The sequence below is a fragment of the Salvia splendens genome, chromosome 5 (assembly GCF_004379255.2).
Source record: "Salvia splendens isolate huo1 chromosome 5, SspV2, whole genome shotgun sequence".
Lineage (NCBI taxonomy): Eukaryota > Viridiplantae > Streptophyta > Magnoliopsida > Lamiales > Lamiaceae > Salvia > Salvia splendens.
This window is the reverse complement of record NC_056036.1, coordinates 8,282,176-8,308,794: the sequence shown is the minus strand read 5'-3', so window position 1 is coordinate 8,308,794 and position 26,619 is coordinate 8,282,176. Positions and strand designations below refer to the sequence as shown.

Genomic DNA, 26,619 nt, shown 5'->3' with positions numbered 1-26,619 from the left:
GACTCTCCTCCTCTGAACAAAGTGGAAATAAATTTTCACTATTTTTATTACTGAGAGGAGTCAAACTCGAGACTTCTGTCAAAGATGTCTAAACTCATTGTCTAGTATTTTAATCAAACCACTTTCAATGCTCGACTTAATTTGCTCAGAAATAAAATAATACTAATAAAAAAATCAGATTTTATATAGTATAAATTATAATCGAATTATTATTTAAATAATTAAGGCTGGGTCCTATACTCCTATTAGACTCAATCATATTAATTGTAAAAAGGGATATTACTGTTATAATAAATACTACTCCATGTTTGTGTGTGTTTTTTTTGTGTCGCTTTAAGATGAATAAAAGATTAAGCACGAGATTTTTGCCACATACTTTCTGATCAGCCTCAAAGCTTTGATTTGTCATTACATGTTAATAAAGTCACTAACTTAACTACTCAATATAATATATCATTAAATATTACACTTAATTCAACGCGACTATTGACTGATTTAACTGAAAACTGATGAATAAATAACTTATTCGGTAAATAAATCATTTATTAACCTAATATTGGATGCCCTAATGCATACCAACCACTGTGAAAATCTGTGGACTCTCTCTCTCTCTCTCGTGATAGAGGAAGAAGACGACAGAGTATTAGAGAGAGAAAGCTCTGACTCATTTTAACATGCGGTCCCCATGAATGAAAGCCTGTTCACTTCTCAGAAGAGCTGAGCGGTCTGTTTTACTCAACTATTCCCTTCTCTCTTCCTGCATACCTTAATTCCGAATCAGGATTTTGAATTTTGCTCGCTCAATTCTCAGCTTATGGAGTGCTGAAATGCTCGTTTTTTCGATTTTTTTTGTGGTTTTGTGGAATTCAATTTTCCAACTGGTTATCTAACCACTTATTTGTTAACGAGCTTTGGGGGGTTTCAAAACTGCATAGCAAAGTTTGAATTGTTTAATACGAGTGAAGACGATGGAATGTGGAGATGAATTTGATGCAGAAAATGAAACTGCTAGGGGAAGTATGTGGGTTTTGGACCAGAAGCTTGATCAGCCTATGGATGAGGAGGCTGGAAGGATTAAAAATATGTATAGAGAGAAGGTAAAATGCTACATTTGTTATTTGCTCATAGCTTGAACTAATAAATATCCATTTTATTTAAATTCATATTTAATGAGCAAACTATAAATATCCATTTTATTTAAATTTTTAGTGATCTTGCATTAATGCCATTGTTTTGTTGCTACTTTCTTGTTGTTTATACTGTCTGAAGCCCCACATGTTTGTTCTGCTTCCTTCCTGGCATAACAAATTATTGATTTGTTCTGGCTCGGTAGGATTGTTATGTTGTTTTACTTCTAGGCTTAGCTTATGCTTAACATGATGACTGGCTGTCAAGTGCATTGCTTGAACTCAATTGAATTTGTTAAGTATCAAGAGGGTAGAGTTCTGCTTGCATCAAGTGCAAGTGTGCAACTGTTTTAAATGCTTTTGTTAGAATTTTATTGTACAATATGTGATCTTAGGCAGTAGCTTATTAACACTTAGCGTGTTGTATTGTTGTTGAGGATAGTTTGTTTGCTGTTTGCTAATCAACTTTTGTTTATACAGAAATTCTCGGCACTTTTGCTGTTAAGGCTTGCATTCCAGAGCCTCGGAGTGGTTTATGGAGACTTGGGAACATCGCCCTTGTATGTGTTCTATAACACTTTTCCTCATGGAATTGAAGATTCGGAGGATATTGTTGGTGCACTTTCATTGATTATTTACTCCCTTACGCTGATACCTCTGCTTAAATATGTGTTCATTGTGTGTAAAGCAAATGACAATGGTCAAGGTAAGCTTCGTGTTTGCCTACTAATTTTCTAATGTCTTATTTGATACATCAGATAAATGATCTTGTTTCTAGTTGGTAGTTCCTGGAATTGAACAGTGCTAGAGCAAATGTGTGCAACTCTGCCTTATGGAGTATCTAATTGCTTCACAAATATCTCAAAAAATTACTTGGGGGAGGCGGGAATACATATTCTAAGCATATAATCTGTATTTTATCCTTTGCTAGGAGGAACGCTTGCTCTTTATTCTTTACTCTGTCGACATGCTAAAGTCAAAACAATTCCCAACCAACATCGGACTGATGAGGACCTTACAACATACAGTCGAAGCACATTCCATGAACATTCACTTGCCGCAAAAACCAAGAGATGGCTGGAAGCCCATGCATTTAGAAGGAAAGCCCTTCTTATTTTAGTACTTGTTGGGAACTGCATGGTGATTGGAGACGGGATTCTCACCCCTGCAATTTCTGGTAAGCAAGCAACTTTCCATTGGCACTTCTAATTCTTATTTCCTATTTATTCTCAAGGCTGTGTTTTTCAACCATGGTTGATCTGTATACTTTCATGCAAGTTAACAAACTGACGATGCTTTTGAGCTTACACTTCACTGTTTTGTCGCTGTTACATTTTCAAGTAGACATACTGTCGTATCAAACAAATTTATTGCTATAATAGTAAACCTGAAGCTATGTTACTGACTAAATTCTTTATTAGAATGGCAGTATCATGCACAGATTGGATCTTATATGCACTGAAATGAAATATGGAGGCTTAGAATTATACTCCATTAGACTGAATTCTTTACTCAAAGGAGGAGGAATGAAGCATTGTCATATATTTAGTTTAACTCATATTTTAGGATGTTTAGCATCTAGGCATTTAATCCGGCAAGTTCATTCCTAGCTCATTTTTATTCAATTTCAATCTGCCAAGAGACTGAGAATAATTTGGAAACATCAGGCATCAGATTAACTCTCAAAGTCTCAAGAGAATGGTGAAAATTTAAACTGGACATTCTTGATTCTCACCTGTCTGTGAGCATCTCTTTTTACAGTGATTGGCTTCAAAGATGCTAATATTCTATTTCACTGATGCACCAGAACATGGTCCTATACAAGGTATTGTAAGAGCTATTGGTGCCCATTTTTTTTCAGGATACTACATAATGACACTTCAACTTGCTTATCAAGGCATTTTGAATAGAAGATACTGAATGAATGCTAGCAATCAATTCTTATACGAATATTTGCATCTTTATTGGCGCAGAATAGTTAATTTTATCCCCACATTTTTTAAGTAATCGTTGAGTTACTCATTGAGGAAGTTTAATGTTGCAGTTCTCTCAGCTTCTGGTGGGATCAAGGTGAATCATCCAAAGATGAGCAGTGGTATTAACTCTATAAGTATAAGTATACTCTATCTTAATTATCTGGTACAGTAAGTTTTGCAGAAAGATTAAGAACAACTTCAGAAAAGCACAAAAAAAGGGCTACTAAACCCTTATTAATATGATTAGGTATAGCCTAATGACCAAGTAAATGTTTGCCATATTCTAATAAAATAATGGTTTACTAGCAGACTATATAATTTGAATTGATGGAGTATAATAGTACATGTTTTTGAATAACCCTTGTCTTTAGGAATTAGGAGTTATATTTTTTTAAAATATTACTCGTGTTTATGTTACACCCTTTTCTTCTCTTTTATTTATTTTTATTTTTAAGAATTAATTTTACTTTCCATGCTTACTTTCCTACTTGCATAGTCATCAACAGAAGTTGGGGTTTATGGCCTTTGGTAGAAAATTAAGCTGATGTTTATTGGTGCAGATGTTGTTGTGCTTGTTTCGGTTGTCATATTGGTTTGCTTGTTCAGCGTGCAACACTATGGCACAGATAAAGTTGGCTGGCTTTTTGCTCCTATTGTGCTGCTGTGGTTTGTCATGATTGGAGGCATTGGCATCTTCAATATATATAAGTATGACAGCTCAGTTTTGAGGGCCTTTTCTCCTGTGTACATATATCGCTACTTAAGAAGTGGAAGAGGGGAAGGTTGGACATCCCTTGGGGGGATTATGCTAAGTATCACAGGTTTTCGTCTCGTCTCTCTCTCTTTTTCGTCACTGTATCTCCCTTCCTCTTTGTCTCATGCATGCACACAGGCACACATGCAGATACTTGCACATCCATTTAGTCCATCCATCTTATGTTTTCAAGCATCCAGTCTTTATGTACTGTGTATTATATCTGAATGCCAGATATAGAGATTAACTTCTAAAACTACTAATTATTGCAGGGACAGAAGCACTCTTTGCTGATCTTGCCCATTTTCCACTTTCTGCTATACAGATTGCTTTTACAACAGTTGTGTTTCCTTGCCTTCTACTTGCTTATTCTGGGCAAGCAGCATACCTCATGGAAAACAAAGAACATGTGATAGATGCCTTTTACCGGTCAATTCCAGGTAGAACTGAAGTTGACTCTACTTTTGTTTCAGATGAAATTCATAGATAGGAGCTGCTTTCCTTTGCGTTTACTTTCAACTTTAATAGTAGTATAAAATTTGTAATCAGACATTGTTTTGATTCTTAACTCACCTGTTTAAAATTATCGGTGCAGAAAGAGTATACTGGCCAATGTTTATTATTGCAACTTTAGCTGCTATTGTTGCTAGTCAAGCTTCCATATCGGCTACTTTTTCAATAATAAAACAGGCCCTTGCATTAGGATGTTTCCCAAGGGTCAATGTTGTACATACATCAAAAAAGTTCCTCGGGCAGATTTATGTCCCTGATATGAATTGGATCATAATGCTTCTATGTATTGCTGTTACTGCCGGATTCAGAAATCAAAGTCAAATTGGCAATGCTTACGGTGAGTTTTCCAAAACGCTCATACTTATTAATTTTAATCCAACTCTCAACATGCACTCATTTGATGTTATGTAAGTATATTATTCACATTTACACATAATGTTGCAACAGGTACAGCAGTTGTGATTGTTATGCTCGTGACGACTCTCCTGATGATCCTTATAATGTTACTAGTTTGGCACTGCCACTGGATGCTGGTTCTACTGTTCGCGTTCCTTTCTCTAGTCGTGGAGCTTACATATTTCTCAGCTGTGCTTCTCAAGGTCAATCAAGGTGGTTGGGTACCGCTTGTGATAGCTTCTGCCTTTCTAGTTATCATGTGCGTCTGGCACTATGGTACTGTTAAAAGATATGAGTTTGAGATGCATAGTAAGGTATCTATGGCTTGGATTTTGGGGCTCGGTCCTAGCTTAGGATTGGTCCGTGTGCCTGGAATCGGACTTGTGTACACGGAACTAGCCAGTGGCGTGCCTCATATCTTCTCACACTTCATCACGAACCTCCCAGCTATACACTCAGTGGTAGTATTTGTGTGTGTGAAGTACCTTCCAGTGTACACAGTCCCAGAAGAAGAAAGGTTTCTTGTGAAGCGCATCGGCCCCAAAAACTTCCACATATTCCGTTGTGTGGCAAGATATGGCTACAAGGACCTTCACAAGAAAGATGAAGATTTCGAGAAGAAGCTATTCGACAGTCTGTTCATGTTTGTTCGGCTCGAGTCCATGATGGAAGGCTGCTCCGGTTCTGATGACTACAGCTTGTATGGACAGCAGATGGGTGCATCCACATCAGACTGCGACCTTACATTCTCATCAGTCGAGTCCATTGTCCCTGCTAGGTCCCAAACACAGATAAGCAACACGATCAGTTCAACAATTGCAGATATAGAAGAGGATGAACTGGAGTTCCTGAGTAAGTGTAGGGATGCAGGTGTGGTTCATATCATGGGAAACACTGTGGTTAGAGCAAGAAGGGAGTCTAGGATATACAAGAAAATTGCTATTGATTATATATATGCTTTCCTTAGAAAGATTTGCAGGGGAAATAGTGTAATTTTCAATGTACCTCATGAAAGTCTGTTGAGTGTTGGGCAGATTTTCTTTGTATAGATAGACAAAATGACTTCATAGTTCAAGCTTTGCTGACATTGCCAACCCGTATGGCTACTCTATTTCATTTCATCACCTCAACGGGTATGACAAATGTATTTCATCATTACAGCATATGTACTACATAATTCTAATGTTTTTTTGAGATTGTACGTAAATTATTTCATCATTACAGCATATGTACTACATAATTCTAATGTTTTTGTGAGATTGTAATTTTTTTTTCCATCGAAAGAAGATCAATAATGGTTCCTCCCTTGAACCAACCAATTACATCATAAAAACCGTTACTTTTGCCAAACCAAATAACCTTGAACAATATTTTTACTAAATACTTATATCAATATCACAATCTTTTTGCTTGCCTCGTATATGGAGTAGTATAAAATATGCGGGGGAAAATCTCTCCACCAATAAAAATTTATTAAAATTTTTTTCCAATTAACTTATTACTACTGATTTGACATTCTTTATTAATTATACTAATTCGAATTGGCAAGTAGCAAGTGAGGATTCTTCCAAAAATGGAAGCAAGATTCCTTTTTTGGGCAATTAAATCTATGCAAAATTCGAATCGGCAAGTAACTAGTGAGGATTCTTCCAAAAAATGCAAACAAGTTTCTTTTTTTGGGCAATTAAATCTAAGCAAAGTCCGAGCCGTTAAATCCAGAAGCATGTATATTTTGGAGCAGTAATTATGATCAAGGACTGCACTTGATGGTGGCTATAATTGCAACGACAATGTGTCGTTGCTTTGCTCCTAGAGAGAGAGAGAGAGAGAGAGAGAGAGAAGGCGCGCTTGAAGATTGAAGAATTGTAGTGAGAAGAGAAATGAGGAAGTGCGAGAGTGAGAGGAGAGAATTGGGAAGAGGAGAGAGCTACGTGTCGCGGTGGGAGTGGAGGAAGGGAAGGGGGCTCGGTTCCCACAGGTGCCAGTTTGTGTGTAACCCCCAAAGTCCTATTACCCCGGCGATTCCGTATTTGTTTTCTAGTCCTTCTCTCTCTACATTTCCCTCTCGCTCTCTATCTATTTTTATTTCCAATTGTCTGCCCCTCTTTCTCTCTCCCCCTTATTCTCGTTCTCTCCTAGTCATATACCCTAACCCTCTTTTTGTGCTCCACTCCACCGTTCCCGCAATTCCCATCACTTCCTATTCCTCAAGAGGTAGGAAAGATTTGGTTTTCGTTAGTTTTTGATCCACGCCTGTGGTTTGGTGACTGCTTATTTCTTTCTTTCTTGGTACTGTTTTTTCGAGTCGAGTCTTTGAAATATCAGCTCAATATTGATTGTTTTACACTGTTGTATAATTTCCTGCAATATTAGCTGTTGCATGTAACGGCTTTACGCTTTGATTGATTTCTAGTTAAGATCAATTTTAGTTATAGGTGATTCCTTTTAGGTAATGGGGGATTTGGTTTCTGCATTTAGGTTAGTCTTCACTAGTGTGGGATGATAAGGCTGTTTTAATCTCCCATAAATCAATTGCATTATTGAATATATGCAGATTTCGGTCGTAGATTACCTCATATATTGTTTATTTTCTTCAAGATTGAACCATTTAAAGTCTTTTTGTAGGATTTTTTTGGAAATGATGTTGATAAGTTTCGATTGTTGCGTGTAAGTTTCATGCTTTTTAGTTCCCTGTATAGTGCATACTCATATTCAACAGTTAGAAGAGTTAGTTGTGTTTCAAGGATTAAGGTTGCCGAGCATCAATGGCCAATAATTATGTTATTCTGCTGCAGAGTATAAATGTATTGGCAATGAAAGAAAATGGTTCAGATAATAGTACCTTACTTAATAGAGACTGGGTGTTGAAGCGCAAACGTAGGAAGCTACCATCCGGTACAGATAAGTCTTGTGACAGAGGGAAAATCTTCAGACCTGTAAAATTTTCATCAACTGCTAGATTAAATAATGACCAGGAAGAGGACGATAATCTAGAGCAAAATTCTGGGAAGAGAAAAGGCAACGACGGGGTTAGTTGAATTTTCATTTCCTTCTTATCCTCTTTATACGTATTGTTTCCATAAGCAAACCCATGAACCTGATTTTAAGTTAAGGAGATGAGAAAGTACTCTAAATCTAATAGACGCACAAATCTTTTCTTGGCACAACTGTGCTTGCAAGATGTTTTACTCCAGGTTGTTTATTATTGCCTTTGGATATTTTTTCTACTAAATTTATCTGTTAGTTAGATGGATAGGAATTTTATTTTATTTATTAAAAATGGTTAAATGTAGGAGCAGAAGGCGCGAGAGGTTCATATTTCAAATAGAACTTGCCTAGTAATTGGTATGGCAATTAAAAAAATAAAGGGTAAGAGGCCAACATTAAACTCAACCCATTTCAATATTATACTTGATCAAATAGTTTATTGAGCAATCTAGGACATAGTGTATGCCATTTAGATGGAAGTTACATCATACTATTATTAAATATAAATGGGATAGTGCGGAGCATGAATACCTATCTTAAGCTCAGAAATTCAATCCAAGAAACTTGTACTCTACCCTTTTTTGCATTAGGGTTTCCGAGATTTATTGCCAATTGCATGCAAATCATTAAGATATTACCACAATTTGGATAGTACAGTTTGTGTATAGACTTTTGAGCTAGATGTCAGATGCATCTTTGTTTTTATTGTACAGTATTATTACAAGTGTGTGGTCTGTGAGCTTGGTGGAAAGTTGTTATATTGTGATAGCTGTCCCCGTACATATCATCTTGAATGTTTAGATCCCGCTTTGAAGGTATGTTATTGAATGACTCATTTCCAAAGATTTTGAATCCTTTACTTCTTTATTTGCTTCATTTATTACTTTGAATTCTGTAGCGCATTCCAACTGGTAAATGGGAATGTCCAACCTGCCTTCAGCAACATTCTTGTGCAGAGAGCATGAATAATCTGGATCCTGTTTCGAAACGCGCACGAACAAAATTAATTATTCGTAGATCAAAGACTGAGGCTGAATCATCTTCAACTGACAAGGTAGCCAAGACATTTGATGCTCCCATTCTTCGGAGGAAAAGGAATTCAGATAAAGGAAAATCTCCTGCGTCTCGTCAGAGCCGAACAACTAAGAAGTTGGATGCTTCCTCCAATCATTTATGCCATAACGTTCAGTTAAATCCAGTTCAAGATTTCTCTGTGGATGCTAGTTTATCTCATGATGTTAATGAAAAAGAGCAAGATTCCCATGCACTTGTACAAGCACAGAACAGGAAGGCTCCCGTTACAGGATTGTTGTCAAGGAAAAAGAAATCAAAAGCTAACGTAGATTTTACTGACGTAAATCCCCAGGCATCTCCTGAAAAGTTTTCACCTGGAAGGGAACCTGTTCTTTCACTGGAAGCTTCTAGCCCAGCAGCAAGAAAAAGAAAACAAAAATCGTGTTCCTACAATAATGAAAAGAGGCGTAAGACGATTAAGGGCAAATCTGGTTCTGAACCTTCTAAAAAAGGACTGCTCAAAGTCAGTGTTCGACGATCAGGCACTTCAAAATCAAAGGGAAAATTTAAGATAGCTGGTGAAGATACTTCCTCAACTAAGAAGAATATTAAAGCATCTACGGCTGGTGTTCTTCCAAAGGATGAGGTCTTTTGCTTTTTTTAATCATGATTTCCTCTCACTAAAATCTAGATATGTCATCCTTAATTCTTCATCATATTTCATGCTGAAACTTGTACATTTAGAATGAGTATAAAACCATATGAATGTTACTTGAAAGCCTTGTTGTCGAACAGGGCGTGAAGAATAAATGAACAACACGAAACATTGAGTTCTCTGTTCAATACTCTAATAACAAGTATATATATTCAAATTAGAAATCCACCTTTTAAATGTAGGGGCAGTAGTGTATATTTGCAATTTTTTTCACTCATTATTATAACTCTTCAAAATAATGTCAGATGCTTGAAAAGATATTATAATGAAGATACATGAACCAGGTGTTAAAAAGGAAGAAAATCTGATTTGAGAAAACTGAGGTTATACCTAACATGGTTGTTTTTCTTTACCTTTAAGAGCTTGGTAAAACAATGACAGTTCAATATGGCGTGGGAGTCCGATGATTAGCAGTAAGCAAACTCAGGTGGCAGACTTGCACTTTGAGCGGAGTCTTTCCACAAAAAATGTATTATATCAAGCATTTTGCAGTGGTGATATGAAGTGCACTTTATTACATATGTTCATTGCATATAAGGGCTACAGTCAATGTGTCTCTAAATATTATGATGCATCTTGTTGTCCTGGATGTAAATGGTTTCTTTTATTTACCCACAAGCATTATATGCTGCATGCAGTTAGGGGTGCTTCATCCTATGATTAATATATTATATGATTCTTTCGATGCAGGACGTTATTGAAGATGCAGCACATGATTCACTCGAAGCACAAGTTGCTGTAAAAGTGAATGTTGAACAAGAGATTAGTACTGGACTACATCAGGTTCGAATGTCCTGGACATCATTCAATTAGTCTTGTATCAAACGAATTTGATATTTCTTAGATGCCTGACTGCCATTTTATCTCCAAATTTTCTTATTATTTTATGATACCAGGTTGATCGTGTAATTGGTTGTCGAGTTCGTGGTGATGACATCGATCCTGGTTGTAATGTGGTGGTCGATGCTGGTGAATCTCCTTCAACAGATTCTTTGGTTGCAGAAGATGTGAATAAATCGGAAGAAAATTTTAGCTGCCAAAGGCCTTTGGAGGGAGGAGACTTAGCCGAGGATCTTCAGGATGCTGCAAATTGTTCTGATGATGGGAGGAAGATAGAAAATAGTCTGAATAAAGATAAGCTACAAGTATACAAAAGGTCAGCAACCAAAGAATATAAAGAAAAAAGTGTCATGGATTCCTTAAGTGGAGAAATTGAAGGTTCTGATTCCTTGGTACCAGAAAACAAAAGTCAAGATGGCAATATCTCATGCACCAATGCAGCCGAAACTTCCATGAAGGTCCTAGAAGATGAGAAGACTGATATGGTGTTAGACACTTGTCCAAGTAATGATGAAGATAGTGACAGTCAAAATCCTAGGATTTTAAAGGATTGTCAGACTGATGATGCCTCTGATGATAATGGTAACAAAACAGAGGTTGAAAAGAACTGTGTTCAGAAAAGGAAACTTGTAGACTCTTGTTTAGCCGTCTCATATGAGTTTCTGGTCAAGTGGGTCGGCAAATCTCATGTCCACGACACTTGGATTCCTGAATCTGAACTGAAAGTTCTAGCTAAGCGGAAACTAGAGAATTACAAGGCAAAGTATGGAACAGCCACGATGAACTTATGCAAGGAACAATGGAAGAAACCCCAAAGACTAATCGCTACAAGGTCCTCGGCAGATGGTGCAACTGAAGCATATGTAAAGTGGACATGTCTTCCTTATGATGAATGCACTTGGGAAAGACTGGATGACCCCATCATTGCAAAGTCAAGTCACTTGATTGATTTGTTCTTCAGGTTTGAAAGAAAAACGTTGGAGAATGATGCTACAAAGCTTGACTCTAAGCAAAGGAGGAGTGATCTACAAATAAATGAGGTCATTAATCTCGCAGAACAGCCTAAAGAGTTGGTTGGAGGTTCTTTATTTCCACATCAGTTGGAAGCATTGAATTGGCTGCGCAAAAGTTGGCATAAATCAAGAAATGTGATACTTGCTGATGAAATGGGGCTTGGGAAGACCGTGTCGGCCTGTGCCTTCTTATCATCGCTGTATTTTGAGTTTAACGCTACACTTCCTTGTCTGGTCTTGGTACCTCTGTCTACAATGCCCAACTGGATGTCAGAATTTGCTCTCTGGGCGCCTGAGCTCAATGTTGTGGAATATCATGGTAACACAAAGGCAAGAGCCATTATACGTCAATATGAATGGCATGCTCGCAATCCTGCTGGATCAAATGAGAAGTCTTCTTCGTTCAAATTCAATGTTCTTTTGACTACTTATGAAATGGTTCTATGTGATTCCTCGTACCTACGTGGAGTTCCTTGGGAAGTTCTTGTGGTTGATGAGGGTCACCGACTAAAAAATTCTAGCAGTAAGCTGTTTGGTTTGTTGAATACGTTTTCCTTCCAGCATCGAGTACTGTTGACTGGTACTCCGCTTCAGAACAACATTGGGGAGATGTACAATCTGTTGAACTTTTTGCAGCAGGATGCATTTCCTTCACTTGCTTTATTTGAGGAGAAATTCAATGATCTAACAACTGCAGAAAAGGTGGAGGAATTGAAGAAACTCGTAGCTCCACATATGCTTCGGAGACTGAAAAAGGATGCTATGCAGAATATTCCTCCCAAGATAGAACGAGTGGTCCCTGTTGAGTTGTCATCTATTCAGGCAGAATATTATCGTGCTATGCTTACAAAGAATTACCAGATATTACGTAACATAGGGAAAGGCGCTCCTCAGCAATCAATGCTGAATATTGTTATGCAGTTAAGGAAGGTGTGCAATCATCCTTATCTCATGCCAGGCACTGAACCTGAATCTGGATCAGTGGAATTTCTTCATGAAATGAGAATAAAAGCATCTGCTAAGCTGACTCTGCTGCATTCTATGCTTAAACTATTACACAAAGAAGGCCACAGAGTTCTTATCTTTTCACAGATGACGAAATTGCTTGATATCCTTGAGGACTATTTGACTATAGAATTTGGACCTAGGACATATGAGAGGGTTGATGGCTCTGTTTCTGTGACTGAACGACAAGCTGCAATAGCACGTTTTAACCAAGACAGAACTCGATTTGTGTTCCTGTTATCAACACGGTCTTGTGGCCTTGGCATCAACTTGGCAACTGCTGATACTGTAGTTATATATGATTCGGATTTCAATCCACATGCAGATATTCAGGCTATGAATCGAGCACATAGAATAGGACAGTCAAAAAGACTTCTTGTTTACAGGCTTGTTGTGCGTGCAAGTGTTGAAGAGCGTATCTTGCAGCTTGCAAAGAAAAAGCTGATGCTTGACCAACTCTTCGTCAACAAATCTGGATCTCAGAAGGAGGTGGAAGACATCCTAAAGTGGGGCACAGAAGAACTTTTTGGTGATTCACCTTCCATGGCTGGAAAAGATGGTGAAACGAACAACAATAACGATGAAGCACCTGCAGAGGTAGAACCAAGTAGTAGGAGGAGAACTGGTGGCCTTGGGGATGTATACAAAGACAAATGTGCTGATGGCAGTAGTAAGGTTGTATGGGATGAAAATGCCATTCTGAAACTGCTGGACCGTTCAAACCTTCAGTCTGGTTCACCAGAAAATGCCGAATCCGGATTAGAGAATGACATGCTTGGTTCAGTGAAGGTGTAAACCAGCTCCCTGTTTCATAAACCCTTTTACAGAGTTCCTTCCTTTGTCACTTCTATCTGCATTCTGCACTAGCTGTCTTTTTCCTCACTTTCTATTTCTTTTATTCAGTCAATAGAATGGAATGATGAGCCTGTAGAAGAACAAGCTGGAACAGTAGCAGACCCTTCGGCAATCAATGACGCAAGTGAAAATAGTTTTGAAAAGAAAGTTGACAATTTGGTCATCATTAATGAAGAAAATGAATGGGACAAGATTCTGCGAGTTAGGTAAGGAATTCAATCTTATAGTATGTTTCATTGATCATTATGTAGCCATATGGTATCCACACCATCTGCTACTTCTCTGTGCCACATCTAGTACTTTGTCAATCAGTTTATTAGTGTGAAAGATTTATGTGGGAAGGACCTTAAAGTTAAGTTAGTGGAACCTTATTTATGAAAATCTTCATGATATAAAGTACTTAATAAATTGGACTTGAATTCTTAAAATCATTTTAGAATTAACCTAAAGAAGGTATGCAGCCATGACACAGAACAAAAGAAAAATGCTTACCTCAAAATGTTTAAGCATTCACCCATCCTGCAAATTAACCTCCCACTTATTAATCTTTAACTACTTAAGCACTGCAGATACCTCTTAGCCCCTTGCAGATAATTGCTTTCTGTTTTTTTAGATGGGAGAAATATCAGAATGAGGAGGAAGCAGCTCTTGGTCGTGGGAAACGCCTAAGAAAAGCTGTTTCTTACAGGGAGGCATATGTAGCTCATACTACTGAAGCACCGCATGAAGTATTACTATTACCTCTCTCACTCTCTCTGCTAGTTGAACTTAGCTTTGTGTTCAGTGAATGGGCATGCGTACTATATACTACAGCTAGTGTTAAATTTGTTACATTTGGAATAGTCTAGTAAATGTTATTCTATGGCATGATAGAGTGGAGCTGAAGAGGAACCAGAGCGTGAACCAGAGCCTGAACGTGAGTACACTCCAGCAGGACGGGCTCTCAAAGAAAAATTGTAAGTTTCATTTTAAGAAGTCAACCTTTGTCTCTTATCACTGTTTATCCTAGCGCTCGTGTTAATTCTTTCATCACATGTAATTCTAGGGCTTCTTAGTTATGCAAATAAGTTGTCTTTGTTTCCTACTGTGTTTCTTCAAGGAATGAGATAAAAAAATATCGGTGTGTCACAGTAAAAATTTATCCTCAGGAGTCAAACTGCTTGCATTTTATTACAGGACTATTATGCACAGTAAGAAAGCATCATAAATAGATCTAAACATCTAATGATTTTGATCATTCAATTGAAACCTCTCATGACAACATAACAGATGTTGTGCTTGTTTGTCTACACATGCAATGCACAGGAATCGCACAAGCTCCAATTGCTGTTTGTAGGACTAAATGGCCGTTGTGAAGTCAAATACAAAATTCTTTTCTGAATTATCCTGATTAAAAACAGAGTCCTTATTTTGCTCAAGGTCAGTGGAAAATTGTATAAATCTGATACATTCATTGTTCACCAGTGCCAAACTTCGTGCGAGACAAAAGGAAAGATTAGCCAGAAGGGATGATGTGACTGAATCTTTAATTCCAGTTCAGAGACCCGATGGTATAGTCTTAATTCCTAATGTTCATGAAGACAATCAAATGGCTGTTGAATCTCGAAGTGCTGAAGAAAAACCTACTGTTAATTTGGAAGACAATAATCACGATCAACCGGTAGGACGCAACAGCATGACCGACTCAGGCTTAAGATTGGGAAGGATGCCAAAGCCAAAATTTAATTTCCCTATGGATCTTCCTGCAATGTCTACCGGACGGCGTCTTCCAGAACTTCCCTGGAATTATGATCAGTTGCAGGGAACTAGCTCTATAGAAGCTATGCGCAACAATTTGCTGCCAGTGGTAGGACTATGTGCGCCTAATGCTCCAAAAAATATGGAGATGCTGCACAGGAAAGTCCCAAGACCTTACCTACAAATCAAGCAAGGGGTTGGACTAGATTTTCCCTTACCTGCTTCCTGTTCTGCCTCTGGCCCGTCAAATGAAATCAGTGGCAAAGGTAACGAGGCAGCTCAGTATATGTTGCCTGATCTTTTACCTGGAACTTCTCACGCCCCAAGCAAGACTGATGTCCCAAAATATCCATCATTTACTCCAGTAAGTAATTATCTATACGTCTGTCTTGTGACTCATGTTTAGACTTATATATTGAAATTTCATCCGAGTTTTGTCTTTTCTGCAGCATTCTCTGAATATCCGTAAAGGTAAGGGAACTATGGAGAACTCAGGGACTGCTGGTGGTACATTCTCTGAATTTCAAGAAAAGATGTTACTGCCCAAACTGCCTTTTGATGAGAAGTTGCTGCCTAGATATTCATTTCCGGGTGCAAACTTGCTGAGTGCAGCTCCTGATATGTTTCCAAGCTTATCATTGGGATCAAGAGTTGCAGAGTCTTCTGAAGCTGCCCATAATAATCTTCCAATGCTGCCCTTTTTGCCCAATCTCAAATTCCCCCCAGATCCATCGAAGTATAACCCCCAAGAACAGGAGATGCCTCCAGCATTAGGCCCAAGCCAGATGACACCTCCATTCTCGTCTTTTCCTGAAACCCATAGGAAGGTTCTAGAAAACCATATTCTGAGAACTGGAGCTGGATCAATCAGCCTGCTTAAAAAGAAATCAAAGTTAGATATCTGGTCCGAGGATGAGCTTGATTATCTTTGGATAGGCATTCGTAGGCATGGAAGGGGCAATTGGGAGGCTATGATACAGGATCCAAGGTTGAGGTTTTCAAAGTATAAAACCGCTGAGGATTTGGCAGCAAGGTGGCAAGAAGAGCAACTGAAGATCCTGGATGGGCTAGGACTTCCTGCACCGAAACTGCCTGTACCCTCCAGGTCTTCCAATCCTCCTCTTTCTGGGATTTCTGATGCGATGATGGCACGGGCAATGCACGGAGCTTGCTCAGATGGAATGGTAGCACGAGCATTGCACGGTACAAAATTCAATGGGCCAATGAAGTTCCATTCACACTTAACGGACATGAGATTGGGCCTTACTGGTCCATCATCCGCTGCACCACATGTAGAACCATCTGATGGACCGCTTGTAAATTGGTTGTTGCCCTATGAATTTTTCGCTGGAAACATTGAAAGACCATTTGGGTCCACTGGTGCTCCTATGGAGTCGCCGTTTCTTCTAAACTCATTAGGCACTAATTGCTTGGATTCTCTTGCAATGCAGCAAAGGCTGAAGCAAAGGGATGCAGCTGGTTTGGGCATGGTGCCTGGCCTTAATAACGCAGGAAGCACTGACCCAGCGTGTTCGAATCCAGTTCTTGATCATAACAGCATTCAAAACCTTTCCAAGTCTAAAGGAAAGGAAGAGGCTGCTGGATTTGCATCTCTGAAAGGAAAACTGCCTCATTGGCTTCAAGAAGCAGTGAATGCTCCCGCTAAATCACCAGAGCCTGAGTTGCCTCCTACTTTATCCGCTATAGCACAATCAGTTCGCGTTTTATATGGTGAAGGCTCATCCCAGATTCCTCCGTTTCTTGTTCCTGGACCTCCCCCACCTAAGCCTAAGGATCCTTTGCTCAGATTAAAGAAGAAGAAAAAGAAGTCATATGGACCTAGAGAAGATGTTGCCTCGACCTCCACAGCTCAAGGGACTTCAGGTTCTGGTTTCCCCATGACTGAGGTAGATCCGTGCATGCCTGGGCTCAATATGGAAACAAGTCAGCCATCTTCATCTGCACCAGTTCCTCCTAAGACTTGCATTGCAGGACTGTCACCTTCTCCTGAAGATCTTGAATTGGTTGCTATCTGTGAGCCTCAGGAAAAACAAACCGAAAGCATGGAACCCGAGGTAGATGCTGTTGCTGGGGAAGAGAAAGCAAAAGAGGGTTCACCTGGTTTGGAAGAGCCTGCAGGAAGTGGAGATTCAAGCAAAGCACGTTCACAATTGCAATTGCTACCGGACAATGGGAAAGAGTATGTATCTTCAGAAGGGACATTATCAGATCATCCTGATAGCTGCGATGAAGCGTAGATTATGGGCCCCTTGTCTAGATACTGATCATTTTTGCAGTGCAGATTCTGATTCTAGTGTAATTTAGAGAAATTTGGTGGTATTTAATGTAGAGTTTTCTTGTAAGATAGAAAAGAAAGGTAGAGTAGTGGCGTTATAGTGTTATATTCCAATGATCATCATTAATCTAGCTCTAGCAGACTTCATTATTTGTATTATTCCTATCTAGTGCAAATGGGAGTTAGATTAAATTACTAAGAAAATATTGTTTCTTGTATAAAACCCTCGCACAAGGACAAGGGTATGTGCTGAGGAGAGTGAGAGACGAAAGTTGATTGTGGAGAAGGTACAAGGGAAGTCCACTCTAACTCCCTGCTTGTCCAACTACCCCGTGAAATTCATCGTCCCCAATAAGGTCGCTTTTTTTTTTCAATTTCGTTTCAATCAAAAATCACATCTCCATTTAAAAAAATCGTTATCTTGTCAACAGGTGGGCTCCTCCCAAACCGATGTTGTCTGGATTTACACCATCACCTACGGCGGCGGCATCGTCTCTGTACACACACTCTCTCTCTCTCTCTCTCTGAATTGAATTGGATTGAATTGAATCCAAATCCAGTTAATATGTTTTGAATGCAGGGCGGCGATTCGATTGCTTTTGATTTTACGGTGGCGGATTCCTGTATTGCAGTTTTGACAACTCAATCTTCTACAAAGGTGCAATCTTCTCACTCAATTCCTCGTCTCTGATTTCTCAGATCACATTCAAAAGTAGAAATTATGTTATGCAGGTTTACAAGTCTATTGCTTCTCCACTGCAAGATATTCTCAGACACAGAACTTCACACTTGCGACTGATTCGAGCTTGCTCTTGGTAGACTGGATAACTAGCGGCCGCCATGAAAGAGGTGAAAAATGGGCATTTTCTTACTACAAAAGCACTAATCGCATTCTTCTACAAGACGGTGAACCTGTATTTCTTGACACGGTATCTCTTCATACTCTTTCTTTTCATGGAAATTGAATAGTAGTATTGTTTATTGATCGGGGTTCTGATGCCAGACGACGTTAGAACAAGCAACTCATGGAACTATTAGTGATCGCATGAAAGATTACCAAGCAATAGCCATGATCACCATCATCTATTATTAGTCTCTCACAAGTTATAGTACTAACTAATGTACACTTTATTAGGCCTAAGTTGCAGCAAATTCAGAAGCCAACTGAGGAAGATGTCAAGAAGATAGCTGCTCGGAGCTCCCCCATACCACTAGCCAAATTACCCACTTTTCTGTCGTTTTTTTGTCTGACAAGGGTGTAACAAGCAAGCTTGTTCAGTGTTTGAGATGAGTTCGGTTTTGTTGTATTTAGTCGTGTTGGTAGACACGTTAATACGAGGATAAAATTTGTAACCATGACTCCCGTCTTACCAAAATTGTGTTGAACATGTTTAATTTTGTGTTTCCAAAATGCACGAAAATCATTCTTGTACATCATATGCAAGATGGTTATGCTGTTGAGGGAGATGCTAAAATGTTAAAACCCCAAAACAACAAACTTCAATCACCAAAGTCATCACACTTTCTTGTTGAATAGAGCAGTGTGTAGCAAAAATACTGGTCAACAGAAAAGTTATATGAAATTTATTACCTTGTATAGCTGGTTCTGTCAGCCCAAGCTATAAAAGATGCATATACAAGTATCTTAAACAAAACAAAATGCTCATCTAAGAACAACTTTCAACTTGGTCTCCACTTGCTCCCGCACTTTCCACTGCATCACAATTTTCACACATTTACAATTTTCAGTAGCTGAAGATATGGTATATAAGATTTTGAACGATTGTATTACAAAATGTTACCTGTAAATCGTTGATCTCCTCATCAGTAAGTGAGCGTTCCATTGACCTATAAGCAATCCTGTAGCAATGGCTCGTCATTCCTTTCTTGTTGGTGAAGTTGTCGATCAATTTCACCTGCCAAAAACTACACACTCAATATCGCCTCACTAATATTGGTAGGCTTGTCAAAGGAAACATGGAGTTAAAACAGCATTTCCCCTTAGTGCGTTCATGTGTAGGATTGTTTGATTAGGATGCATGCTTAGGAAGAAACTTATAAATAAAATTCTCCCCAAGCGTCATATTTTCTAAAAAAGTTAAAGAGGATTTGCGGAAACGGGCTGAAAGTGCATAAGGAATAATGATTACAAGAAGTTGAACCCCGAAGTGTTGACAACCTCAAACATGAGCTGTCATTATTACAGTTAAGTGGTCTTTTCAAAACAAAACTGAACATACCTCCTCAACGAGATCTCCAGCAATACCTCTAACAACTTCACAGAGGTTGTTTTCAGTAAATGAATCACTGATCCAGAAACTCATATCCTTATAACATGGAGGAAACTGCAAAATTGGTTTAAGAGAGTTGTCTATAACCTTTTTAATCAATGTAATAAGCTAAGTGAATGTAAATTGATAAATATTCTCAGTAATGACAAAGGCATACCTTTGAAAATGGCTTAAACTTAACACCAAGTTGGCCTTTGGAAAACTACAAAATAAGAAACAGTGATTTTAAATATTGAAGAATCGATGAAAACTAAGCGAAAAAGTATTCAAAAGATTATATACTTGTGAAGTAAATCGCTCATCAGTAGTCCAGAAAAGACGGATATCTGGAATGTCAAATAAAACCATAGCTAAGCGCTCCAGTCCAAGCCCAAAAGCCCAAGCAACATTGTTAGTCCTTCCGTTTCTTTGCAGTATGTCTTGCTCCATCACTCCACAACCCAACACTTCCAGCCATTGTTCCTGAACACTTTAAACAAAATCAGTAGAAATTCATTATAAAGAAAACAAATGAAGAACTGGTTCATTGCTATAACTACGTAAAAGCAAACAAAGCAGTACATAGGTCAAAGCTTCTACTTTATATTTTATGGACAAGTAGAAATTATGTGTCTTATCAGTAACAACCCACAAAAGACTTTAAAACTCTACTAAACAGATGAAGAAAAACAAGATGTATCCAGGGTTATATTGTTTTTATAACATTTTTAATACAGATAAAAGAATACCTGAAAGTATATTTCCAGTTCAAATGAGGGATTGGTGAAGGGAAAATATGTGTCAATCCAACGCATTTCCACACCGCCTGAAAAGATCTTCAAAATCAATGGCTGGGATATTGACTCAGCAAGCCATCATCGCTTTTAAATAAGTTTCAACTTTGAGGAAATTAAGTTAGCTGGTGCACCAAAAAATTTATTAATCAGTTAAGAACTGTGATATGATTATACGAAACATAATTTTCTAAGATATGAAGGAGTATCACCAACAACACTTTGCATGTAACTCTGCATCTCTCGCAGCTACAGGCAGTTAATGCATCTGTCCATTCAGTTCAATGTTGTCACACATGCACCTGACAACAAGATCCTTCACATACATTTCCTTTTCTATGCGTGCAAGAATCACGCAGTGGATGCATTTGATTTCAAACACAAAAACTTGTGTGAGACTGTCGTGCCAGCCTAATGATTCACAATATGGTATTACTATTCGGATCAAACACAGTATTAAGTGCCATATTTTCCATTTTATTGGTGTTTGGTTGTGTTAGGATCCAAGTATGGGTACAGTCGTGCGAATCTTGACCCAAACAGTCTTACACAAGACTCCCCCAATTCCAGATATTGTGAATGCACAGACTAATAAGGCTCATGATATCTTTTGTTGAGAAATGAAGATGGGGGACTTATTTCAGTCCAACCGTACCAAATAAATGCTGTGCCAAACCCTCAAGACATTTCTTAAGATCCTCAGCTGCAAATTGTGTGCCATCTTTCCCAGATCCCTCCCAGTCAGCTGGATTGAATACCCGTACACCTTCCATCTGAATGTTAAACATAAAAAGCGCCTTCACTACTATACCAGATTTCCAGAGTCACAAATTATCCACAATTGCAAACCTGATGGAATACAGGGTAGTGGGTAGCGTCTATTGAATCTCTGCGGTAAACATCTCCCATGACAAGGAAATGAGTGTGTCCTTCCCCCAGTAACTCAGCTTGATGTGCACTTGTATGGCACCTCAAGACAGTTTGAGAGTCTATATAATATGTGTCATTGTAACTCCTGCTTACATGATCAGCAGGCACCAACACATCATCAAAGTTCTGCAAGCACACAAATACATCCTTTAAATGCATCAACCAGGATTGGTGCAGGCAAAAGTCTAATTGCATCACACGACTTTTTTGAGAAAGGCTGAAGACAAGAATGCAATAATCTGTTGGATTCAAGATGGTGAATTATCTGCCAATATCTAAGAGAAACCTAAGCTATTTATTGTCTTGATGTAGGGAAAATTTAAAGTCTTCTCACTAGGTTGCTAGAATAAGCCCTGTAGGTAAGATAAAAATACGATAATCTGCAAGATTCAAGATGGTGAATTACTGCCAATATCTAAGAGATCCCCAAGCTATTATCTAGATGTAGGGAATTAATTTAACATCTTCTCATTAGGTCGCTAGAATAAGCCCTGGAGGTAAGATCAGCTAGCAAACGGAAAGATTAGGATCTTGTGTCTAAATACCAATTAGGTGAATTGTTCAGTATTTAAGGGAACATGTTAATTGTCCAATCTGGCAACTTTGATCCAGCTTCCCATCAAATCAGTTCCCAAAGTTTGACTACAGATATGCTGATCATTTTGATGCTGTATATGACTACTAATCATATTATTCTAACAATTACAAGTTGCATGAAGATTTAGGCCCCTAATTTGTAATCCACTCGTGAAACATTAATATTTTGTAGGCTACTTTTTTTTGCATAACTGAGCATCAACATTTAGGCTTAGTTGATCTTGTGGGCAAGCACATGTAACTATATTATAGAAAGCACCTCAAAACAAATTCCTTGCCAACCAAAGGCAACTTGCTAAGAGCATCATGCTCGACCTTTCTCATAGTGGTTCATATGTAAAGCACGGGATTATCATCAATTGTCATCCAACATTGAAAGTAAGAAGAGAGTATACATGCATCAAACGACATGATGAAATTCAGCAGAAGAATTAGACTGGATGTGTAAAGACAGTAGTCAAAACACAGATATAAACTAGCAATCAGTCAATTAAGAAAAAACCCTACCGCTTTCACAGAGACTATTGGACATAAATCGTCGAACTTGGTAAATTTGCTGGGGTAGGTGGTGTCAAAATAATCGAAAATTGCATTCTTGAGTATGCCGAGGGGATGATTATTCCTCCTATGCAGCTGCAATCCAAGCTTTGAGAAAATGGAATCAGGAACATTGTTCGTCGGATCATCCTTCACAATTTCTGCACATTTATAAGTTTAATTATCAAAATTAAAATAATAACATAACAATGCTGAAATCGCTAGTTTGCATTAAGATTCCTTAGAACAGTCTTAATACTTAGCTAGAAATAATCAATATCATCCTCACTATTCAAAAATTGAAGCTGAGATTGCGTGTGAAAAATAAAAGGTAAGGTGTGAATTTTACCATCCCTGCCAACTTTTACCCCGCCGAGTTCGAGAAGCGTGGCGGCAACGGGTTGCCTCGACTTCTTATGCGCGTGAAGTACATCCGAAGAAAGAGTCGCGGAGGAGGTGGAGAAAGGAGATAGGTGGAGAGAAAAGGCTAGGACTCTGCTGCGGCGGAGGAAAATAGAGTTCTTCAATAAGGTAGCGGAGTGAACCAATGAAAATGAAGACGCCATGGAAGCTCTGTATGCTGCCATCCAAGCTTTCTCTCGCACACACAGTGGCTGTGGACTGTGGTGAACGACTCGATGTGTTTGGATAAGCAATTCATTAGTGGGCCGTTTACTTGAAATATTGGGCCGTCACAATCTTATCCATCGGGTTTAATATTGTTTGGGCTATTCACAAATCTATCACCACTTGAGAGGATAATAATGCAAATTTCATTTATATTTAGAATTTTTACATGAATATTAAAATTAAACGATTAAAAAGATACTTTATTTTTCGCAATTATAACATGTATAATTTTTCATTCATAACAATGCTATGTGGGGTTGCAATTTGGTGGAGTAGTATTGAAATACCGGTTGTGGCACGTCGTATGCACAACTTCTCTCATCTCACACCCATCATATAAAATAATACTCTCTTGTCCGCTATTAATCATCCCAATCTACCATATTCATCCGAGCCAAGTTAAAAGTGAGCGGCTGAAGGAGGGAGTATAAAATAGGTATATATATTTAACTGAAAGGTTATAATCTTGAAAGGATTGGGTTGGCAATTGAAACTAAAAATATAACATATAACTGTCCCACATCGGTGTCAAGAGAAAACTGAAACTAGTATATAAGTTTCATGAGCCCCTCCTCCTATTACCAGTTGGTTTTAGAATGGAACCCATGGATTTCTATCTTGGTATCAGAGCGGGTCGCCGACTGTGGGTCAAATTTAACTGACCCAGCAGTATATCTGGGCCGAAACCGAAAAAATGACTGACCCAGCAGTATATCTGGACTTAAAAATTTGGGCCAAGTGGTCCAACCGATTGAAAAAATTGGGCCGATTGTCCAATCTATTAGAAAAAAGTCCAACCCTTCAATAAAAATTTGGGCCAAGTGGTCCAACAAAGATTGGACAATCATCGAAAAAAATTTGGGCCAAGTGGTCCAACAAAGATTGGACAATCATCGAAAAAAATTGGGCCGATTGTCCAATCGATTAGAAAAAAGTCCAACCCCTCCAAGGTTCACCTTGAAGGGTTTGAGGGAGGGTGTTGGCAATTGAAACTAAAAATATAACATATAACTGGAGAGAGAAAACTGAAACTAGTATATAACCTTGGAGGGTCAAGAGAAAACTGAAACTAGTATATAACCTTGGAGGGTCAAGAGAAAGGGAGGGTGTTGGCAATTGAAACTAAAAATATAACATATAACTGTCCCACATCGGTGTCAAGAGAATGAAACTAGTATATAACCTAGAAAACTGAAACTAGTATATAACCTTGGAGGGTCAAGAGAGAACTGAAACTAGTATATAACCTTGGAGGGTTTGAGGGAGGGTGTTGGCAATTGAAACTAAAAATATAACATATAACTGTCCCACATCGGTGTCAAGAGAATGAAACTAGTATATAACCTTGGAGGGACATCGGTGTCAAGAGAATGAAACTAGTATATAACCTAGAAAACTGAAACTAGTATATAACCTTGGAGGGTCAAGAGAGAACTGAAACTAGTATATAACCTTGGAGGGTTTGAGGGAGGGTGTTGGCAATTGAAACTAAAAATATAACATATAACTGTCTCACATCGGTGTCAAGAGAATGAAACTAGTATATAACCTTGGAGGGTTTGAAGGAGGGTGTTGGCAATTGAAACTAAAAATATAACATATAACTGTCCCACATCGGTGTCAAGAGAAAACTGAAACTAGTATATAAGTTTCATGGGCCCCTCCTCCTATCACCAATTGGTTTTAGAATGGAACCCATGGATTTCTATTAGATCGGGATGAGATGATTACATGCAATTGAATGCAGTGAAACGCAAAACATACAAAAATGAAGTTGCGGCATATCATAATCTAGGCATTGACGCAGTTGCATTTGAGGCGAATCTCGGTATCATCATCGTCAGCAGAGTAATCGACGATCTTTCCAAGCTTAAGCATCGATGCCGCGAACTGATGCTGGAAAACCTCCGGCTGCGAAGCCAAGGCAGAGACGATCGAAGCCGTTCGTGAATCGGAGTATAACATTTGGTCGGTAGATAGCAACCCCATCTTCTTCTGCAAATTCTTGTAGTACTGCACGTCAAATTTCCTAGGCGTGATGGCGTCCATCTCCACGGTCTCCGACGCCCACCGGCACTTCCGCCGCAAGAAATTCAGGTACCTCCGGTCGATGGTGGGGTCGGGTTTCCGGGTGCCCTTGTAGTTGAAGAGCCTGTGCTGGAGGCTGGCGCAGCTGCTTCTCCCGATGGTGTGGGCCCCCGAGAGGACGACCAGGTCGAGCACGTTCAGCCCCTTTGACTGGAAGAGCTCGATCAGGTCGGTTATCCTCTCGCGGCCTTTGGGGAGGGACTGGGATTCCTTCGCCAGGGAGATGCGCCCGTCCTTTCGGCCATAGGGGACCGACCAGAAGGGGCCGCCTACGGCCGTTGTGGCATCCCTGGCAGCGGATGCCAAAATGTCGGCGCAGGAGACTGTTTTAGGGCATTTTTTCTCGACTTCGGATTTGATGTCGTCGATGACTTGGAAGCCCCTAAGTGAAGCGCTGGCCTTGGCGCTTCTTTCGCTTCCCTTGTGATCTAGGAGAATCGAAGCATCGCATCCCTTCAATGTTACAAGAATATAATGAAATTGGTAAAATACAGAAAAATAACTGAAGTATGTTAGAGAATAAAGAGACCCATAATAATATTAGGTGGATAATGTAATGTGTGGTGAGACCCATGGAATTTTATGGACGAAGACTATTTCTGCGGAAGTATATGAAATACGTACTCTGACAGCGCAATCCCGGTAGTGGAGGTTGATGAGAGCAGGGGCGAGAGTGGAGTCGTTTTTGAACCAGATTTTGAGCTTGTGGTGGACTATGTTTTCTAGGTCGGGGCAACTCTTACGGTAGAACGATAAACTTAGATCCTCGTCGTACTCGTACCCGCTGCCATCGACTGCCTCTGCCGCTGCCATCACCAACAGTAGCATCAAGGCGTAGAAGCTGATGGACTCCATTACTTGTTAGTATGATTTTGGTGTGGCTCATATTTATATACAATTATTATATGAACGTGAGAAGCATAAACCCGGTATTGGTATTGGTATTGAATAATTGAGTAGGTGACATCAAACTTTGGCTTGATACATTTTGGTTTTGGCTGAACACGGACGTGCATACCAACACTACTACTGCTTTGCCAACGGATTTTAATATCAATTTATTTTGACTTTTATTTACCTTTGGAGAATGGCGAAAGAAAACTGGGCTGGAGCATTTGAGTCTTACTTGGGCCGATAACATTGAGGGCTTAAGATATTGATTGGGCTAATTATAGAATTGCATCAGAGCAAGGCCCATACGCATGTGATCATATCAAAAGGCCCTATCCAAAGAACAGAACATCAGAGATTGGAGGTGAAGAAAAATGGCGGTGAAAGATGGGTAAAAATTGTTAAAATAAATAGTACTAGAAAGTAAAAGAAAATATCACAAGTTTCTTACATGACCACAGTTCTTAGATTAACCTTGATTTTATACTGTATTGTTACGATTTTTTGTGTGACACATTATTTTGTAATACTATCTACTTAGTACTTTGACTATAAAAGCATTTGGAAATAGTTTTTTTTTATGCGTCGATCCATATATATGGTCATGCGTATACGTAGTACTTCGACAAGGATAGATATTCTCCAAAGAGATA

General features: G+C 38.9%; 4 protein-coding genes and 1 pseudogene across 4 annotated transcripts; 3 read left to right on the top strand and 2 right to left on the bottom strand.

Annotated features, from left to right (window-relative positions):
* The first annotated feature begins 590 nt into the window (after positions 1–590).
* Positions 591–5,994, top strand: LOC121804922 (potassium transporter 11-like). The gene is made up of 8 exons (XM_042204636.1): positions 591–1,097; positions 1,608–1,833; positions 2,059–2,304; positions 3,172–3,222; positions 3,664–3,924; positions 4,130–4,297; positions 4,453–4,707; positions 4,818–5,994. The coding sequence occupies exons 1-8, from the start codon at positions 969–971 to the stop codon at positions 5,813–5,815; spliced, it is 2,334 nt and encodes a 777-aa protein (XP_042060570.1). The 5' UTR covers positions 591–968; the 3' UTR covers positions 5,816–5,994.
* A 370-nt stretch (positions 5,995–6,364) lies between these two features.
* On the top strand, positions 6,365–17,433 carry LOC121804512 (protein CHROMATIN REMODELING 4-like). The gene is made up of 11 exons (XM_042204083.1): positions 6,365–6,980; positions 7,562–7,795; positions 8,468–8,569; positions 8,653–9,414; positions 10,174–10,266; positions 10,380–13,130; positions 13,245–13,402; positions 13,810–13,924; positions 14,070–14,152; positions 14,661–15,297; positions 15,383–17,433. Exons 2-11 carry the CDS (start codon positions 7,580–7,582, stop codon positions 17,189–17,191), a joined length of 6,726 nt encoding a protein of 2,241 aa, XP_042060017.1. The 5' UTR covers positions 6,365–6,980; positions 7,562–7,579; the 3' UTR covers positions 17,192–17,433.
* A 17-nt stretch (positions 17,434–17,450) lies between these two features.
* On the top strand, positions 17,451–18,356 carry LOC121804514 (annotated as a pseudogene).
* A 372-nt stretch (positions 18,357–18,728) lies between these two features.
* On the bottom strand, positions 18,729–22,991 carry LOC121804513 (phenylalanine--tRNA ligase, chloroplastic/mitochondrial-like). The gene is made up of 10 exons (XM_042204084.1): positions 22,707–22,991; positions 22,328–22,518; positions 21,143–21,349; positions 20,949–21,066; positions 20,249–20,325; positions 19,803–19,982; positions 19,678–19,722; positions 19,470–19,574; positions 19,032–19,145; positions 18,729–18,943 (listed from the first exon to the last, which is right to left on the bottom strand). The coding sequence occupies exons 1-10, from the start codon at positions 22,942–22,944 to the stop codon at positions 18,893–18,895; spliced, it is 1,326 nt and encodes a 441-aa protein (XP_042060018.1). The 5' UTR covers positions 22,945–22,991; the 3' UTR covers positions 18,729–18,892.
* A 1,715-nt stretch (positions 22,992–24,706) lies between these two features.
* LOC121803443 (peroxidase 7-like) lies at positions 24,707–25,913 on the bottom strand. Its single transcript, XM_042203108.1, has 2 exons — positions 25,700–25,913; positions 24,707–25,528 (listed from the first exon to the last, which is right to left on the bottom strand). The coding sequence occupies exons 1-2, from the start codon at positions 25,901–25,903 to the stop codon at positions 24,779–24,781; spliced, it is 954 nt and encodes a 317-aa protein (XP_042059042.1). The 5' UTR covers positions 25,904–25,913; the 3' UTR covers positions 24,707–24,778.
* Between the last annotated feature and the right edge of the window lie 706 nt (positions 25,914–26,619).

What these genes read in the sequence shown, in the direction of transcription:
- LOC121804512 (XM_042204083.1), top strand. Translation starts at nt 7,580, where the DNA reads ATGAAAGAAAATGGTTCAGATAATAGTACCTTACTTAATAGAGACTGG. An exon ending in GTGTTCTTCCAAAGGATGAG is followed by an intron (nt 9,415 to 10,173) that starts GTCTTTTGCTTT and finishes CTTTCGATGCAG; the next exon opens with GACGTTATTGAAGATGCAGC. An exon ending in GACAAGATTCTGCGAGTTAG is followed by an intron (nt 13,403 to 13,809) that starts GTAAGGAATTCA and finishes CTGTTTTTTTAG; the next exon opens with ATGGGAGAAATATCAGAATG.
- LOC121804513 (XM_042204084.1), bottom strand. Translation starts at nt 22,944, where the DNA reads ATGGCAGCATACAGAGCTTCCATGGCGTCTTCATTTTCATTGGTTCAC. An exon ending in CAATAGTCTCTGTGAAAGCG is followed by an intron (nt 21,350 to 22,327) that starts GTAGGGTTTTTT and finishes GTGTGCTTGCAG; the next exon opens with AACTTTGATGATGTGTTGGT. An exon ending in AGTTTAAGCCATTTTCAAAG is followed by an intron (nt 19,575 to 19,677) that starts GTATGCCTTTGT and finishes CCAATTTTGCAG; the next exon opens with TTTCCTCCATGTTATAAGGA.
- LOC121804922 (XM_042204636.1), top strand. Translation starts at nt 969, where the DNA reads ATGGAATGTGGAGATGAATTTGATGCAGAAAATGAAACTGCTAGGGGA. An exon ending in TCTCACCCCTGCAATTTCTG is followed by an intron (nt 2,305 to 3,171) that starts GTAAGCAAGCAA and finishes TTAATGTTGCAG; the next exon opens with TTCTCTCAGCTTCTGGTGGG. An exon ending in TCAAATTGGCAATGCTTACG is followed by an intron (nt 4,708 to 4,817) that starts GTGAGTTTTCCA and finishes ATGTTGCAACAG; the next exon opens with GTACAGCAGTTGTGATTGTT.
- LOC121803443 (XM_042203108.1), bottom strand. Translation starts at nt 25,903, where the DNA reads ATGCTACTGTTGGTGATGGCAGCGGCAGAGGCAGTCGATGGCAGCGGG. An exon ending in ACCGGGATTGCGCTGTCAGA is followed by an intron (nt 25,529 to 25,699) that starts GTACGTATTTCA and finishes GTAACATTGAAG; the next exon opens with GGATGCGATGCTTCGATTCT.